This window comes from Equus caballus, chromosome 12 (genome assembly GCF_041296265.1).
Source record: "Equus caballus isolate H_3958 breed thoroughbred chromosome 12, TB-T2T, whole genome shotgun sequence".
NCBI lineage: Eukaryota > Metazoa > Chordata > Mammalia > Perissodactyla > Equidae > Equus > Equus caballus.
In genome coordinates, this window is record NC_091695.1 from 32,552,803 (window position 1) to 32,571,518 (window position 18,716).

At 50.7% G+C, this 18,716-nt stretch overlaps 1 protein-coding gene across 1 annotated transcript in view; it reads left to right on the forward strand.

Moving 5' to 3' along the window:
* Positions 1-18,716, forward strand: part of LOC138916685 (liprin-alpha-1-like) — a 122,648-nt gene that overhangs the window by 81,175 nt on the left and 22,757 nt on the right. Inside the window, exons 16-21 of the mRNA XM_070229823.1 lie at positions 2,403-2,634; positions 7,821-7,972; positions 8,958-9,130; positions 9,524-9,617; positions 15,664-15,745; positions 15,853-16,053. Coding sequence (XP_070085924.1) covers positions 2,403-2,634; positions 7,821-7,972; positions 8,958-9,130; positions 9,524-9,617; positions 15,664-15,745; positions 15,853-16,053 — 934 coding nt within the window. The remainder of the gene's footprint in view (positions 1-2,402; positions 2,635-7,820; positions 7,973-8,957; positions 9,131-9,523; positions 9,618-15,663; positions 15,746-15,852; positions 16,054-18,716) is intronic.

Sequence of the window (18,716 nt, forward strand, 5' to 3'; positions counted from 1 at the left end):
TTCCCCCACGAGCCGATGACACAGCTGGAGAGCGTTGCCGGGGAGCTCAGTGTCCACCTGTGCCACTCTGGATCCCAGGCCGGGTTCCAGAGACGGCCGGGGTGCAGAGAGCTGAGCACACATCAGAGGAGGCCTCCCTGCTCCGAAGTGCAGAGGGGAGCTGTGGTGTGGGGCAGGGCACCGTGGAGAGCCAGGAGGAGGTGGACTGGCCTGGCGCCCTTGTGGGTAAGAAGCAGGACTCTTTTCACGGGCAGTGCCAGGTGGCGGGTGACTTACGAGGAGAAATGCCAGAGTTCAGTCCACTGGCAAGCGAAGGTGAAACATGCAGTAGGAAGCGGGAGGGAGAGTTTCCTGCCCCCCTCCAGCCTGAGTGTCCCCCAACTCTGAACCCTGCGGGGGGCAGGGAGCTGGGGCAGCGTCCACCTGCCGCTTGTGCCTCCTCCAGCGCTGAGGAGGGCCCTCTTGTGTGTCTTTCAGAGCCTCACGTTTTCAGGTGTGTCACCCAACCACCTGGAACAGAAAGCCGAGGTTTTCAGATTGGCAAATTCCCACTCCTACTTGCGTTTTCCTCTATTAAACTAATAGAATGTGAAAATTGGTTCATTACAAGACAGTGGTCAGGGGCAGGCCCCATGGCCGAGTGGTTAAGTTCACGCGCTCCGCTTTGGCGGCCCTGGATTTCACCAATTTGGATCCTGGGTGCTGACACAGCACCGCTCTTCAGGCCATGTTGAGGTGGCATCCCACATAGCACAACCAGAGGCACTCACAACTAGAATCCAGCACTATGTACTGGGGGCTTTGGGGAGAAGAAGAAGAAAGAAGGCGACGATTGGCAACAGTTGTTAGCTCAGGCGCCAATCTTTAAAAAAAAAAAAAGACAGTGGTCAAAGGATGGTTTGAATCTTAACCTCGTCAGTGTTTCAGAGGTGTTTTCTTTTGAAAGCCTCTTAGCAGTTATAACAGTAAATTTCCACGACAAAGGGCCGACTGTGGGGTGCAATCCAAAGACTTGCCCGTCTGAGGGGGGGCTGTCCCCGTGGCCGAGTGGTTAAGTTCCTGAGCTCCGCTGCAGGCGGCCCGGTGTTTCGTTGGTTCGGATCCTGGGCGCAGACATGGCACTGCTCATCAAGCCAAAGACTTGCCCGTCCGAGGGGGCATTAAGAGGCCTTAGGTCTGGGGTGCAGGGTGACAGGGAGCCCAAGATCTGCCCTGTCAGGCCTGAGGCAGCCGTGGTCCGGTCCTGCATGCACACAGAGACCAGCCGTGTGCCGGTGACCCTGCGGGAGGTCCGGGCAGAGTTGCTGCCAACATTTTGTTCTTGTCAAGCTGACACAGACGCCAAGTGCCGGTTCCTGCGCAGAGCCTGCGGGAGGGAAGGAGGGGCAGAACTAACTCCAGGGAGAGCTGTAGGCTCTGCAAGGAAGGGGTGTGCGGCCTGCAGTCTGCCTCCGTAAACCACGGTTCGTGTGCTGTGTTCAACCCCGCAGAGCCCGGAAGACTGCCTTTCCCCATCGCTGTGGGAAACGCGAAAGGATTATAAACGTCAGCTTTTATTTTTCACAGTGTATTGCTAAGTAAAATGGGTTCTTCTTTATGTAGCAAGTTGACCTGATATAAATGGTAAATTCTGTCCACTGCCTTGGTATCAGTAACAGAAAGTACTTTCAGAATATATAAGTAGAACTTTAATTGGACAGGTTACTGCAAGGTTACTACTAATTTAATATTAGAGTAATGATTTGCATAGTCAAATATTAAAACTGCTGTTTAAGCATCCACTATACATTAGGAGAGAAGAGCTTTAATTATGAATTTCCAAATTAATGCAGCATGGTTGACGTGAATTCATTCAGATGAAGCTGGTGGAGAATTCTGTCAAATAATACAAACAAAATACTTTTGTTCAAACTCAACCTTTAAAAAAAGAAAATCAATGTTTTCGTCTAGTCTAGAGACTTAAGTGTTTGGAAACTCCTGATTGCTTTGTAAATTGATTTTTTGATTATATCAGAGTTCCCAGTTTCCAGTCAAAAAAACCGATAGGTAAATGTGCAGCTGTGCCCTGAGAAGTGGGAATGTCGGAGCTGTAAAATTCAAACATCTCGTTGTGTAGTAAGAGAGTTGCCAACTAGCCCCTCCAGACTTGTGGGGTACGTAAATAAAATCAAACGCGAGTGATCAGAGATAGTTGGTAAGACTCAGTGGAAGGTGTACTTTGTGCTGTTCCGAAGCCGAGTGTGTTAAAGAGAGAAAAAGTGGAACGTTTTTGCTGAAGTGTTAATTGTTGGAGCAACCGTCATTGGAGTTTCCTTACAGTAATGCAAGCACCGATTTTTTCATCTGAACCCGTTAATCTGTCTGCTAATGAAGGAAGGATGACTGTTTTGTTTTTACTTTAGGTTGATACAGGAAGAAAAGGAAAACACAGAGCAGCGGGCGGAGGAGATTGAGAGTCGAGTTGGCAGTGGGAGTTTTGGCAATCTTCGTCGTTTTAGATCAGTGAGCTCCATTCCCCTCTACCCTGCCTCCTCGCTCGCCGGCTCCTCTCCTCCGAACAGTGGCCGGTCCACCCCGCGAAGGATTCCGCACAGCCCAGCTCGGGAGGTGGACAGACTAGGTATCATGACTCTGGTAAGGATTTGTCTTTTCTTGTGCTGTCTCCCCTCGCCCCCGACACACCTGATTTAAGTCTTGGACACCAAGAATATGCTTTATTTTTAACCCGGAAGAAAATCAGGTGCATTTGTTATGCTCAGAGGTTTGAGATTTTTAAAACCAACTCATATTTAATCATTCAACAATAGCATGGTGACAAATTAATTTTAATATTGGGGTGATGCCTGAACTCCAGAGAAGTTTTCACTTGTTCAGCTCTGAGCGAGGTCAGCTATGCAGGGTTCGGCAGCTAGGGGGATATTTTTGTTTTCCAGCAATAGACAGTGTAACAAAAGTAAATACAGCAGCCATCGTAACATATAGGAAAATGTGCAGAGAGAGTCAGTGCTGTCTGTCTTTACGTTCGGGATGCCTGACTGGAGGGTACAGAATATGCCGTCAAAAACAAAACTGAAGAAAAAGCTAAATCGGTCCTCTTAATAATGCCCTCGGTGGCATGCTTGGCACCGGTTCTGCAGGTGAATCCAGGGTGGCGTGAGTGAGAGCGTGCTGCCGCTTGGCCTCCCCGGGAAGCGCGGGGCTGCGTTCGTGCGCAGCCTCTGGAAGTGCAGGGACCGCGACAGCGTGCTGCTCTAAAGAATAGTGCCTAGCTTTCTCACGTGTTTAGTCTGGGTTTTGTGAATGCATGAAATCATGTTGACAGCGTTCTGCTTTCTCACTGCGCTTCCGTTCTCATTTCTTCTGCTACCACCCATTTTCGTTTTTAGTTGCGTTGTTAGCCTGCATGTAATTAAATGAACCGTGAATCGCTTTAGTAGCGTCCGAAGTGGTAACTAGTCCATTTCGCGGTGTTTTGACATAGTATTTTTATAATTTACATCGTTAGCTCATTAGCTGATATTTTAAGCTCTTTGACAATTTCATGCTTATTTCCTTTCAGAGAATTTGTAAAAACAGTTCTGTTTTTCTTTTTCCTTGTTTTTGTAGTTGTGTGTGCCGGCTGACGCTGTGTCTGCTTCCGTGTTTAGTTTTGATTTCCTGTGTCATCCTTCTGTTTATTTTGTCACTGTTAGTCCAGGCCTCAGCCCGCGCTGTGACACCCCCTCCACGGGGTGCTCAGGGAACCGCCACAGTGGGGGCCATGGTGTGTGTGTGGGGGCCATTGGGGCTCATTAGTGGGGTTTCTGCGTTATCTTCGTTTCTCATGAAATAGTGTCTTTTTCCCTCAGTAGTGATACGTTTTTACTGCTGTGTCACTGTACAACAGATGTGGATACAGGCATGATATCGCTGGATCAGAGTGCTTTTATTCAAACTGTGTAGGGTTTGTGTAATTCAGAAATGAAATCTTTTATATATACAGAGATAATCCGCCAAGTATAGAATTAACGGAAACTTGACACAAACAGTATACCTTTTGGTTTTGATGCTTATATTCAAGACTGTAAATTTCATCAACTTGTTGGACATAAACAATTAATGCCTTTAATAGACTATTTTTTAAATTCACATATCTCTTAGGAATCATAGAATGTGAAGATTCCACCTGCTATTCTGCTAGCTTTTATCCTTACGTATTTTCACAGGGTACCCTGCTTTAATCAAAAAATTTGTGTTTGAGAAATTTTAAATCAATTTCTAGGTAAGAATTTTATATGAATGACCAATAGGTGATTAATAACTAAAAGTAGGTTTGTTCAGTTTTATAGTAAGTCTTGCAATAACTTCCTCGTCAACTAAATTGATGTTTAGAGACATGTTTTTCATTAGGGCAAACTAAGTTCTAGAGAAGTTTGGCTTAGAATAGACAACTGTTAGGGCCCTTTGTTCTATAAAATGCCGTATTTTAATAAATTGTATATGTTGTAATAGAATTTTATCTCCCTGAGTAACGATTTATAGTGTTTCTCTAGTAAATCTTGAGTAACTTACTGTTTAAATTTCATGGTGAAAAAGATGTTCCATTTCCAGTTACGTTTTCTCTGAATCTCAGCTTGCTTATATCTGTCTTGTCATTCTCTTTTTAATATATTTACCTGTACTGATCCTTGAATTTTTAACTTCAGAGTATGCAGTAAATCTGGTTTCTCTTCATTTCTTTGCATGCGTCCGTCAGCCTAGTGATTTAAGGAAACATCATAGAAAGGTCAAGTGTTTAGTAATTTAACATACCTTTGTTTCTCTGAAGTATTGACGGGCACCTATCATTTGGCATGAATGAGCCCTGTGAATCACTGACATTTAAATGGACATGTTGACACTCACCTGGCATGTCACAAATGACGATTGTCCTGTTGGAGACAGGTCACTGGTGGTTTGCATAGAATGCTGGGACAGGCGTAAGGGTGTGCCTTTCTTCCACTCATTTGCCTTCTCATCGTTGCATGCTTATTTATAATGGCTATAGTATTTTTTCAATGAGAAATTACTGAAGCAGAGCCACAGATTTTAGTTTGGGGAAAAACTAATTTTAATAAGCATAGCTAGAAGGGCCGGCCTGGTGGCGCAGCACTTAAGTTCGCGTGTTCTGCTCCTCGGCAGCCCGGGGTTTGCCGGTTCGGATCCCGGGTGTGGACCTGGCGCCCCTTTGCGAAAGTCATACTGTGGGAGGTGTCCCACATATAAAGTAGAGCAAGATGGGCACGGATGTGAGCTCAGGGCCAGTCTTCCTCAGCAAAAATAGGAAGATTGGCAGTAGTTAGCTCAGGGCTAATCTTCCTCAAAAAAAAAAAGAAACATAGCTAGCTGTCATGAGCTCTTACTGTATGCCAGGCCCTGTGCTGAGTGCTCTACGAGTCTGCTCTCTCCTCCTCATGGACTTCCCGTGAGATGCAGGTTACTGTCATTATCCCCATTGACAGATGTGGAACGGAGGCTCAGAGAGGCCACGTGCTGTGCCTAGGGGCACACAGTTAGGGAACGCTGCAGTGTGGACTGGTCTGATTTCAAAACCAGGACACTGAGTCGCTTCCCCCACGGCCTGACTTCTCTGCAGATTCTCTCACCTCCTCACTCGTCCCTGACAGCGGGGGCCAGCGGGCCTCTTCTCCTTATAGATAGTCGTGAATCGGGCCTCCCTGTTCTTGGAGGACGTGCACGCACTGGGGAGCAGATCTGTTGACCAGAATGCCTTCCTCCTAACCTTCACGCCATGTGCATAGCCTGCACCCCGACCCAGAAGCTGCCTGATCCTGCGCTGGTAGGCCGCCCTTCGGATGCTCGGGCAGCTGTCCTCTGACCGCAGCGCTTAGAGCACATGAGCTGGGCGGCAGCCGTGGGAGCCCTCCGCTGCGCAGAGCACCGTGGCGATTCAGCGAAACGCAGGCTCAAGTCCCCGCTGTCAGTGATGATTTGTGACCCGGGTGTGCTGCTCGCCCTCTCTGCGCCTTGGTTTGCCCTCCTGTTTAAGTGAAGACAACGACAGAAGCGCGCTCCTCGGGGTAGCTGCAGACGGTGCCCATCCGTGCACGATCTGCAAGGAGCTGAGAGCTTATAACCGGCCCCGCGGCGCACAGCACGCCCTCAGTCCCGCTGACTCGCATCCGTGTTTCCCTCGGTGGGAAGGCTTTCTCAGGGAAGGAAGGAGCGTGCTGATTGACGTCCAGGCAGGACAGCCTGACCCTGTTGCTCACGGCACTGTGGGCTGGCTGGCTGGCTCCTTCGAGGGCCTTGCTGTGGGGCTGTGGTGAGGATGAAAGGCAGGAGTGCAGGCATGGTGCAGACACGGGCGGCGTGGGCCACGCACTGTCCTCCTCCTCAGCGTCCCTGGCATACGCCGCCGTGACCCCCCAGCTGTCGGGGAGCTTCGTTCCAGTCAGCTCTGAAAGAGCATGCAGGCCCCAGCCTGGCGGGCCCCGGGCTGGGCAGGGCCCCTCACCACGGGGGCACAATGGGAACAGCCACCGGCCGGGGCGGGCCGCTCCTCCTGAGCTCTGTCTCCGCTGAGGACAGTGAACTCAGTCCCGTGGACTGCTCCCTGTCCTGTTCTTTTTTGTTTTTTATAGGTGATTGTTTTAACCTCAGTTTGAAATCTCTCCCTGTTTCAGTTTCGTATTGATAGTTTCTAGCCGTCGTAGCCTTTGGTTGTCTGCAGATTGTAATTTGAAATCAGGAGAGCATGCGGAATCTATCCAGCTACGGCTTAAGGTTCTATCTTAAATGAGTTCGACTCCGTTTTGCACTAAGCCCCTTGGTTGTCACTGAGCCACTGTGGGGCTGCAGTGGAGCGATACTCTACACAGTCGCATTAAAAAAGCCCACGTTGGCTGCTCAGGTCTTGCTGTTTGTACAAACGCCTGCCACGCGTTTTGAGAACTCGAGCCCTGCCTTCACCACGGAGCCACATGGATCAGTAAGACCTGCCGGAGTTAACGTTTTCCCCACCGCCTCCTTCCTGTCCTCACGTTCCCCGACACGGGAAAACTGGCAGTCTGAAGGAGAGGATCTTCCAGTGGAAGGCCAGGACTGCTTTGAGCTGGCTTAAACAAATTGCTTTTAAACCGCGTAGAAAGACCTCAGTTTATAGCATCTGTTCTGCACGCTGAGACGTATGAGACAGACAGGCGTGTCTGGGATGCAGGAGTTAGATCCCTTTTCGCTTTTCCACTTGTTACAGAGTCCAGGAAGGTGCATCCCTACTCAAAATGATAGCGGATCATGGTACAAGCTATTTCTCTTTTTCTCCCAAAACAAAAAGTTCTGGACAGTTTACCCAAGAGGTTTCTGCCCTCTCTGGTGTTTCTTCTGAATGCATCAGGAGATAAACACGTTCGTCTTCAGCTCCTCATCAGGGACAGTGAGTGCCGTGCGTGCTGTGTGAGGACGAGGTTTTGGGCGTGGTTCAGATCTCGGTGCCCTTCAGTGGCTGTCCTCGTGGTGGCCTAGGATCCTAGGGAGGGCGGGCCCTCGGGCTGCGAGGAGGCTCAGGAGGAGGAGTGCCCGTGTGTCCTGCCCGGGTCTCTGCGCTCGTTCTGGTGCTCGTAGGCCAGGACTCGGGCTCTGCTCTGTGCTCCTGCTCCTGATAAGTAAGACGGTCCTTTAACGTGGCGTTTGGCTAAAACGAGGCTGGTTGTACTCAGCAGAAAGCATAGCTCGTGGATTTCCACATAAGTTTATGGTTATAATTTAAAGCCTATGTGTTGTGGGGTTTTTTTGGTCACAGTGTGTTGTTCACTAATTTTACACTGGTCTCAACCCCTCAGTTGCCAGCCTCCCTAGAAGAGGTACGAGACGACAAGACGACAATAAAATGTGAAACCTCGCCCCCACCCTCCCCGCGGTCCCTTCGGCTGGACAGGCTGCTCAAAGGGGCGCTGCACACGGTCGGCCACGAGGACCTCAGGGACTTACGGAAGTAAGGAGGGCAGCGTCCCACCCTAGCTCGGCTCCAAACAGACCGCCTTCCCATGCTCAGCTTTCAGAAATCCATTGCTCTCTTCTTGGGGAAAAAAGTCAGAATGATGACTTTAAAGAAATACCGGTTAATTGAGTTGAGTTGATTTAGATGATGCCCTCGGGCTGCCCTGGGAGCTCAGGTGAGCCCAGCAGAAGATGCTGTCTGTTTGGGCGACGTGAGTTTAGAAAGAGAGTTCAGTGATAGCAGCAATCTTAGAAAGCCTTCATTTCTTCAGAGTCTGCAAATTGACTCTTGTGAGAACTTTCTCTTCTTGTGGAGCATTTGCTAAGCATGTGGCGTGTTCTGAGCGTTGCTCTGCAGGACCGTCCGTGTCCCGCCGCTCGGATGCGCTCTCTGCCTCTGAGCTGTGGAGAGCCCCACCTCGTCCCCAGCGCTCCAAGCGCCTCCCCACAGGGACCATGAGAGCCAGTGGGTGACTAGTGCTCCTATGTCAAACTACCACGGGCTGTGCTTTTGTCCCGCCCTGGCAGCCCTCGGTGGCGGGTGCAGGTGTCCATCCTCGCTGCCTCTGCAGTAGGCCCTGTGGCTCTTGTTTCGCGGCAGGGACGGTGGCACTGGGGAGGTTGCTGGGGCGCTGGGGTCAGGCCTCCAGTTGGGAGAGCATCTTCACAGCCGAGGGGCGGCCCTCAGGTGGGCTCATGGTGCTCTCTGCCTTCCATGGTTCGGACTGGAAGCCTTCTCAGAAGGAGAGCTCCGGCTCAGAGCCTCAGCTCCTCAGAAACGGTTCTCCGTGGTGGGATGGCTGGGAGCCTTCGTTTCTACACGCGATGCATTTTGCGAAGGAGACATGCCTGGAGGAGACTTGGAATGCTCGTGTAGTTGGAAGAGCAAGTATTAAAAGAGTGGAGTGTTCTAGTGCCTGTGAATGGAACGTTGTGTTGGGACGAGGGCGCTCATTAAAGATCGTTTTCTGTCCCCAAAGCTCCACAGGCTCACAGGACGGCCCCGTGAGTAACCCCAGCAGTAGTAATAGTGGCCAGGACTCGCTCCACAAAGCCCCCAAGAAGAAGGGCATCAAGTCCTCCATCGGCCGCCTGTTTGGCAAGAAAGAAAAGGGCCGACCTGGACATGCCGGCAAGGAGTCATTAGGACAAGGTGGGTGGCTTCCAGCAAACATTCTTAACCCTTAGGATGGAGGCGGGGGGCCTGCCGTGTGTGTGCCTACTGTGTGCCCCCGGTTGTTCCCACGGGCGGTCTGTCGAAGACGCTGGGCGTTCTCAGGGAGTGAAAGCTCAGGAGGCGTATGTTTTCTCTGGGACACATGCGACCCAGAGAGCCACGGTGGACGTTCTTTGGCCCTGAACAACCTGGCGTCCCAGACAGAAAGGGCTCACTGTCTCTCAAGCATTCTCGTGCCTTGGTTGCCTAGTCAGAAACTTAGCCTTTAGAGGTGTTCTTTGCCTGTAAGTGCTCTTCCACCTGTTTCTGAACTCACCTAATGCGGCCGTGTTGATTTCTCTCGCTGTTTCAACCGCTGGGCCCTCACAGCTGGCGTTTCGGAGACCGAAAACTCAGCTCAGGATGCCTTGGGACTCAGCAAACTAGGAGGACAGGCGGAGAAAAACCGGAAACTTCAAAAAAAGTAAGCTTTTCGTTATTCGTCCATCTCACTGAACACTTCTCAGTTGTGCCTGATTTTTAACTAACGTTTATTTAATAAATGTAGTATCTATTTATGTGTCTATATTACCTTCTGAAAGGTTAACCTAAAGCTTTTAACAGACTGTGCTTCCTGGGGGGCTGAGAGCCTCTGCTCAGGAAGGGGGAGAGGACTCAGGGGAGGCTCCCGTCCCCCGGAGAGCTGTCTGACGAGGAGGGCTCCCCGCCAGGCGTGGGGCCCCGAGTCCGGCTCCAGTGCGTCAGCTCTGGGGGGAGGGGCCGCTTAGCCTTGCTGCACTCCCGGTTTCCTCCTCTAAGATGGGAGTGCAGCGGTACGCGCCTCACACGGCTTTGTGAGTGTTAGACACACATCTGTCACTACATAAACACACGTAAAGCACTGGCAACAGTGCCAGCCATCCTAAAATAGGGAGAACTGAGTGTGTAATTGCAGCCACCGCTCCGACTTGATCACCAGCATCCAGAGTTTGCCGTGCGGGCTATGATCTGTCAGGAAATATTCGCTGTGTTGCCCCTTTTTTCCTCCTCCGGTAGATTTTGTATTTTTATCTTCAATAGACTCGTGATTTTGTGGTCTGTTTATTAAATTTTGATTCCGATTTGTCTTGACTCTGAAAATAGGTGATAGCAGGGTGATCATTTTCTGCAAAGGTGCTGAGACGCTGCGATGCCCCGGGGTAGGGGCATGGAGGAATAGTGTGTGCGTGTTTCTCTGGCTTCGTTCTGATCGGGAGCAGGTTGTGTGTTGGTTGACCGTATGTCAACCAGAATTAAGTAGATGAACGAGGTAGGGAGAGACAGTATCCCAGTGAACTGGCGACTGAAAACTGAAACTGAACCACCCTCTACGACAGAAGGGGCAGTTAGCAGTCCCAGAGGGAAGCGCTGACCTTGAGAATGGGCAAGACGGGCGAGAGCCAGTGGTCAGATGGCAAAGCTGGTCCTTGCGACAGGCTGACGATTGGTAGGTTCTGTGGTCAGTCTGACGATAGGAAAGGTCGTCTGGCCACTCAAGTACCCTGAGACAGCCTCATTGGTGTGGCACCCGGGCCTACAGTGCGCCCCGAGGACCACGCTGGGGCCCGGGGACCCTCTCCCCTAGAGGCCACGTGCCTTTAGCTGTAGAGTTGCCGGTTGGGTTCCCTTTTGTGAACCCTGCCTCATTTTCGTTCTCTTCTCAGAATCGTGCTAATCTTCTTGACTGGCCCACTGCTGGTCTTATTTCAGGCGAAGTGCCGTTGTTTCTGTTATTGCTCACCATGCCCTAGGAATACTCAGTCTTTCAGGTCCCCGTGAATGGAAATCCGCAGACACCATTGAACAGCAAAACGTGCTTTGAACGTTGCTGTCTTTGAACTGTATAAAAATGTTTTAAAGTAACTTGGGTAATTGCCATTTGCCTTTGTGAAACGTATCCCAGCCAGGCCTTTTGCCTCCTGGAGCCATGCCAGGAAAAATGTGTCCGTTAGATTTTGCTGACGTGTTCTAGTGCACACGCTTGCACATGCTGGAATAAAATCCGTAAGGTTTGTGGCAGTGCGCCTCGGTCCTCGTCCCCGGAAGTTCATGGTTCCTGTAGGGTCACAAACTATTCAAATTGGCCCAAGTTTGGGTCACCCTTGTTTTCTAAATTTATTTTGTAATTCGCAGGAGGTATGCTTGAGCACTTGGCTGTGTGGAGACAGCCTTTATTGTTTGTCCCGGCACGTGACTCCGTTTCCCGCTGCGTGGGGAGCGTGTGTGGTGGTGGGTGGTAGGCAGGTTTCTCTGGAGCTCCGGGTTCCCCGTGATGGCATTGGCTCTGCACTTCTGTGTCACCATAGCTGTAACTGTCCAGGGGCAGGCCGTTCTCTGAACTCTGTGGTCGTGCACGGCAAGTTCTAGGATGTACTAGTAAGTTACTAGGGAAAAATTCAAAGTATGGAGGTTATTTGTCTGACTACAGTGGGTAATTTTAGTTCTGTCAGTTAACCAGAAATAAAATTGACTTTAGGAAAAATGCTTTATTTATACTTGTGGGAAAATGTTTGAGTTATCCGGAAAAAGTATTATTGGAATACAGTTTTACGTTTATGGCATTATAGAGGTAAGAATCAAAATACGGTCCTCAGAAATATTTCTTTTTATTACCTCAAAAGTGTGCCTTTAGCTGCCAAAGTCACACAGCCAAACACATCCACTTTTAGAGAGTTTTCAAGAACCTGGTGACTTCGGTGGAGAGCTGACTTTGAGGTTTTGTCTAAGGTACATAAAAGAGAGTGGTGGGCGCATTCGGTGCTGGACATGCTTAATGAATCCGTGGAGGGTACCGCTGGCGTGAAATCAGACATCACTGTGTTCGTCCGCTTGGCGGTGCTCCCACAGCGTTGCCGGGTGTCCCTGGTGCTGTCTGAACTCCGTCGCCTTAAGTAACCTGGTGTTCTAATGCTCTCTTTCCCGTTTCTCCCTGGTTGACTCTAGTGTGGTCGCAGGGTAAGTTGAGGCGGAGGGTGTGCTGTGCTGAGCGTGTGTTACAGCCTGTGGCGTTGGCAGTCACCAGCCTCAGGCTCTGAACTGAGGTTCCGGGAGAGTCGTGCTGCTTTGCTGAGAGCTGTCCCGGGTCCCCTCACCCTGGCCGCCCCCACCCCCAGCCTCTGACAGTGAGCTGCACCCCATGGCGGGAGTAGTGCTTTGCGTGGGCCGTAGAGCCGTGTTTGTGACATGAGCCCAGCAGGTGTTGGTGCAAGGTGCCATGGTACTGAACGTGTCAGCCTCAGAGAAACGAGGTGCGTGTGTCGCTTGGATGGTACACCTTATCTGGGGTCTGGTCAGCAAAGCCCACACCGCTTCTCGTTATGAAAGATAACTTCATCATCGTGTCCTGTCCTAGTTATAAAACACACGCCGTCACTCACGGGTTACATGACGTTTGTCTCATCCGTGTGCCTGTTCCCCAGGGGATTTAGCATATTTCTGAATGTCTTTCTCCTCTGACTCTAATGTTAAGGCTGGGAAGCATGGCACATCAGTTTCCTGGTATAGAGGTATTTAAAAAATCGCCCTTGGGGTCTAGAATGATCTTCGAGGGAGGAGGTCAAGTCCCAGCCAAGCAGCCGCGAGTTGCTGGCTGACTATCGCGGGCCCAGCGCTCGTCCCTTTACTCCGCAGGGACGGCAGCCCCGCCCTTGTTTCTCGAGTAGCTCTCTGTAAATGGAGATCGCAGATCCTAAGGGTGGACAAAGCGATGACAGAGATTGCAGTATCTCCAAGCAGAGGAGGGAAATAAGTAACAACAGAAACCAGACAAGTCTTCTGTTTGCTCTGGACAGTGGTTTGGGGCCGTAGAATCTGGGCACACAGAATACACCTCATTGCCCCAGGATATCAGCTTCTGCCTCAGCCTCTGCAGAACAGAGGTGGGTGCCTCGGGTAGACTTAGGATGCAGAGAAACGCACGGCACTTGAGAGGCCCGCTGCCTTCGATCTCTCGGGTTTCAGGCCTTGGAGCGAAGGGCCAGTAGAAGACGACCTCGTGCCCTGGCGGTTAGCTGTCGCGAGGACTCAGCAGCTCTCGTGGTGATCTCTGGTTGCGGTGAAGTCGAACCACACGGGTGGTTCTGTTGATTCTTAGAAAGTGCTCTGATGAGTAGTCACAAACGAAGGAGAGCGGCCGTCTGCCTGAGGCCGTTCTCAGTGGCCAGCAGGGAAAGGCAGTTCCTAGACCGAGCAAGAAGGGAGCGTATTTGTTCGAGAAACCGAGCTCCAGAGAGGGCAGGAGTGGCGCTGGCCCCGGCGTCTCCAGTCTGGTCTCCGCATCCTGTGCTCGCCCTGCCCTGCACAGCTTCCAGGGGCGCTGCCCTCTCCTCTCCCATGGGCAGGGGCCTTCTTCACATGACAGAACAGTCACCCCCAGAGAAGAAGGGGGTGCTGGTGTTCCTGCCTGGGGTGATAACGCAGGGATCTGGCTCCGTGTGGGGTCTTCAAGGTCACCAACTAGCCTGATAGGGGAGGGAGCTGGAAGCAGACAGAGACCTGGGCCAGCCGCCCAGCTGGGGTCTCCTCTGCCCTCGCGCTCACTTCTCGCGTCTCTCTCGGCGGCATCTAAGAGATGCATCGTTCTCCCTCCATTGCCTTATCGCCCTTTCAGCAGGGCGCTGGGCCTGCACTGTGAAACCCAGAAGTAATCCATACTAGAGAAAGCTGTTGATAAAAGCCAACGACCATTGCAGGTGAAGTCAGAAGGGTGTGCACCAGTCCCCAGATGATGGAATTACCAGACTATTTTTAACCCTATGTTCCTGTGTACAGTGAGCGTCTGTTTCATATGAAAAACGAACTCTCTGCCAAGTGCCCCGGACTCAGTACCTGTTTAGTTCACTTCAGAGTGTGGGGATCGGAAAGCCCTGTTGGCCCGGCACCAGTGCCATCCCCGCCCCTCCGCCGGGCCAGGCGGGCAGGACTTGGGCCTTGACCGTGCTGTCAGGGTTCAGGTCTTTCCCTGCTCTGTCTGCCGAGGAGGTGTTTGTCTTGATCCTATGGCTCCTATGGCTCACAGACATGTTTGCATAAGATAGAGCCACTGTCCTTGAGGAGAACTTGTCCCCAGGAAACACAAAGTGGCACTTAATTCAGCACACTGGCGGTCGGTCCCGCCCAGCGAGGCCCTCCTCCCCCCTCTGTCCAGCATTGGCCTCCTGTGTCAGGGGGACGGCACTTCCAGTGGACTTGGCTGCTTTTTTATTTATGAGTAGCTTTGCTTATTTGAACTAGAGAAGTTTGCCCCTTGTTAACTCTACTTGAGCTATTAAGATATTTGTTGCATCCTCTGGTCGAATTATCCTGGATAGTTACAATATCTGTTATTCCCCAGAAGCCTAAGGGTGACTTAAGGAACACTTACTTGAGATCCTGTGTGAAACGTTTTGAGCTTTAATTGTCCGTAGACTTCATAGTCTTAAGAAAAGTCTAATAGCATTTCAATATGTTGAAGAGCTGTTATGTATCTTTAGAAGTAAAAGATTCGACGACGTGTTCTGTAGAAATGATTATGGAAAATGACTTGGGGTGTCGGGGCGCGTGCGGTGAGCAGCCCCGTCTCCTCTCCGAGGCTCTCCCTGTCAAAGTGATAGGGTGTCTTAGAAAGGCTTGGAGGTAAACAGCACAAAGCAGTAAGATAAGATTCGTGAAGCTTCTTTGTTCTCTCTTACATAGCCATGTTCCCAGTAGACAGAATCATTTGCAAAGATGGTAATGTGGTAAAGTTCCAGTTCGCCTATTTGAAAATCAGGCCTACAGAATATTTCTGATCTCACGAGGGCCCTGGGACTCCTCCCTGCCTCCTGCCCCACGGTAGCTGTCAGCGCAGGGCATCTTAGGCTCACACTCCGTCTGGGGTCCTGGTAGAAACTGTCCGGGTTGAAATTTTCTGGATTTGAAGCCTGTGGGTTAAACCACAGAATGACCCAATGTCTGAATTTAGCAAGTACCTAGTTAGCTAACTAGCAACGTGGAAGAGAAACAGCCAAAATCCAGTCCACTACTTGCTTGCTACAGTAGACCATTCCTAGTGTTAAAAATCCACATTGTTCTCGGTGTTGGTGGTGTGAACGCTGAACGTTTGTGAAGCTCCCACAGAGGCAGGCTTCTCTGTTCAGACCCGGTCTAGTTTCCTCTTTCTCCATATTTTCCCTCATCGTTTAGAAAGAGAAGAGCGAGTATGTTTTCGCTTGAATGTCCTACCTTGGATACAAAGGCTCTGCTGGGTTTTTTTAAAGTGGGTAATAACTCTTTAATTCTGCGAGGAGATGATTCTACAGAGAACCTTGTCGAGTCCGTCAGCATTTCATTGTTCAGGAGTTCTTCCTGACATGTACCAAACTACCGTTAAGTGGATGGTTTAGAAGATTAAAGGAAAATAATGAGATATGTGCTACTATGCTTGTGAAAGTGTATAGAGCGAGTACTCTGCTAACTTGCTTCCTGTATGCGTGTGATCGAGTCTTTCACTGTGACTGTCTGGTTATTTGTAGGCATGAGTTGCTCGAGGAAGCCCGGAGACAAGGTTTACCTTTTGCACAATGGGATGGGCCAACTGTTGGCGTCTGGCTGGAGGTATAGTCGTCTTTCGATCCTGGATCAAGTATGTGACTCATGTGAACGTGTTAATCCATTTCACACACTGTGCATAACCTTCTGGCCTTAACATTTCCTGTCTCTAGCTCTGGGTTGGGTTGCCAGCCTGGTATGTGGCCGCCTGCCGAGCCAACGTGAAAAGTGGGGCTATCATGTCCACCCTGTCAGACACGGAGATCCAGCGCAAGATCGGCATCAGCAACCCTCTGCACAGGCTGAAGCTGAGGCTGGCCATTCAGGCGATCACGTCCCTCACGAGTCCGTCAGCCCCTCCTACGTCAAGAACGGTGCGTCTCCCTGAAAGCAGTTTATCCCCTCCTGACGTTGCTTCTCCAAGTCTTCGTAAACACACCCAGGGCTCCGGTTTAAAATTTCAGCCTGCAGAAACGTCACAGCTTCTAACGGGTGAAAACTGAGTGGTTAAAAATACTTTATTGAATGCTTTTTTTAACAGCCTGGCTTCAGTGGCAGCATTGTAACATAGAAGTAGGAGTTTCTGAAAACAACAGTAGCGATCACAAATTTAAACATAAATTCATCAAAAGTGAAGGGAAAAAAGCCTCGATCCCCAGTTGCGCTATAAGCAGTGTTTTACTCTAATGTGACGTTGGGCCCCTCGGTGCTTCCATTTTTGGCACTGAGGGCCCTGGGAGCTCAGGGTTCTGAGCAGTCCATTAGCCTGCGTGTGCGCACGCACCAGGCATTACCTGTGCTCATCCGGTTTGCTCCCCGTGGGGAGACCTCGAACGTCCTTAAAGAGGGTCCTCCTATTTGAAACGTTAAAAACTAATCTAATGAAAACATTAGCGGTTACTGGGAGATAAGGGCAGGCCAACGCCTCATTTCTAAAGTGCAGACTCTTTTCATTGGCCCAGTGCCCACTCTCTGCTTTTAGCTTTTGGTTTACTCTCGAGAGAAAAACCCTGATTAAGAAACCAAGAGCCTCACAGGCATGCTTCTCTGAGTAGCAGGTCAGGGCCCGATTCAGGCCTCGGTTCCTTTGCACAAAAAGTGTTAAGAGCCTTTTTTGTTTGTTTGTTTGATTTTGTCTCTTAGTAAAGAGTTGTGGTAGCGACAGTCAGCCTGTGTTCTCACCTGTCGCACAGACAGCTCTTCTCCCAGTGGAAAGTTTTGTCGCAGTATCCGATCTGGTCCCTGTTCCCCCATCATTTCACATGAGAGTGGCCTTTCTGCAAGTGAAGGCGCTGGGGTGGTTTTCCCCAAGTTTTTATCAACTGTCTTGAGAAAGCTCGCGTCCTGCGAGCTGAGGTTAACGGCCAGTGGTGAAGAGCCCGTCCCCCGGGAAGCTCTGCGTTGAGAGCCGCGGGGCCTGGCTGTCCGCGGCTGCAGTGACGGGGACGGGACGTGGGGCCGGTGTTCCGGTACAGTTGCGATTGGGCCTTCTTTTGGACACACTCAGTCCTGCTCCCTGCCTCTTGAGCCCCCCGGCGAGGTTGTGCAGGCCGAGAGGCCCCATCCTGGGAGCGCCTGCCCCGAGCCGTCTCCCCCAGTCCAGAGCTCGGCTGCGTGGGCTTCCTGGGCTGAGGCCCTTTCCCATGGGGCGGGTTGATGGGCACTGGAGAATTACTCACACTTTGAGAGGCGCAAAATGTATTTTCTTCTCTTTATATTTCACATACCTCAGGGGGTGTGCAGGGCAGATCCAGCTCTAGGAATCATGGGCTCTTCTCGTGTGGCTGACCACACAGCATTAATTAGGTGTGGTCACTCTTTAAGAAGGGCGAGCTGGTCGATGTTCTCTCCTTTTCTACGTGGGCATCTCAAATGAGAAGAGGGGGAGACGGGCCTCGCCTCCCCTGCTCCTCCTGTGTGCCCGTGGCTCACGTGTCTGCCACCTTCCTCTCTGTCACTGCTTCCCTCGCCCTGGATGTGGTGGTCCCTGGGTCACCGTAGACCACAGGAAATGTCTGGTTAACGCATGAGGAGATGGAAACACTCGCGGCCTCGCCACAAACGGTCAGTCCCGCCCCGAGCCTGTCCTCCTCCCAGGGCACCCCACTTACAAGCGGCACCATTCCCGGCCTTTTTGTGGGAAACAGAAAGGTCATTTTACACTCAGTTGTTCCTGATAAGTATTTCCGCTAGGTATTAGTCAAATGTATAAAATAGGATCCGTATTTTGTCTTATTTTCGATTTTTCCAGGAACTTTACATTGGTAGGCCCTCTCTCTTTAGAGTAGGTTGAATTCACACCTCCTTTAGGGAGAGGCCTCGGCCGAACACTCCATTTTGAGGGTCTGGCCCATTTTCTCCCTCACTGAGTGTGCTTGCCGGGGGGGCCTCGGCTCCTGCATGAGAAGCTGGGATTGTTGTTTTGCATGCGTTTTGCATGATACCTTGATTTCTCGAACTTTCCCCTCCGTCTCGCTGCACCTTCTGAAGTTGATCTGCTTGCCTTACTAAGCTCACCGATACTAACAGCTGTGTTCTTTTCATTCCTAACCATGTAACATCAGGAGGATGAGGAGGGAAGCTGGGCTCAGGTTGGAGACTTTCTATACTATATTCTTCACTATATGTACAGCAACAAAAAGAATTGGCGTATGAAAACTCGTAATTTACTTTTCTTGACATTTTTAACATCTTAACTTTTTCAGAATATTGTTAACGATTTGAAAGCATTAGGCGGAAGCAGAGCGTAGAGTTAAAGAGCACGTCTCATGGACAATTTTGAACCTCTCTTCCGTGGGGCCGTGGTGTCAGTTCTGGTTAGCGTAGACGGCTCTGTGTAGCGGACCGGCTTCTGGACGCGGTCCTGGGGCTTCGGCGGCTCCTGACATTGCGGATTTAAGTACCCGCTTGGGTAACTTAACCGCAAGGTCTGCCGGTGGGAAAACTGAATTCTGAGAACTTTCCAGCACAGGAGTTGCTGTGGAGACGTCATGTCCGGGTCTTCGTGTTGGTGTTTTACTAAGTGCTGATCAAAAGG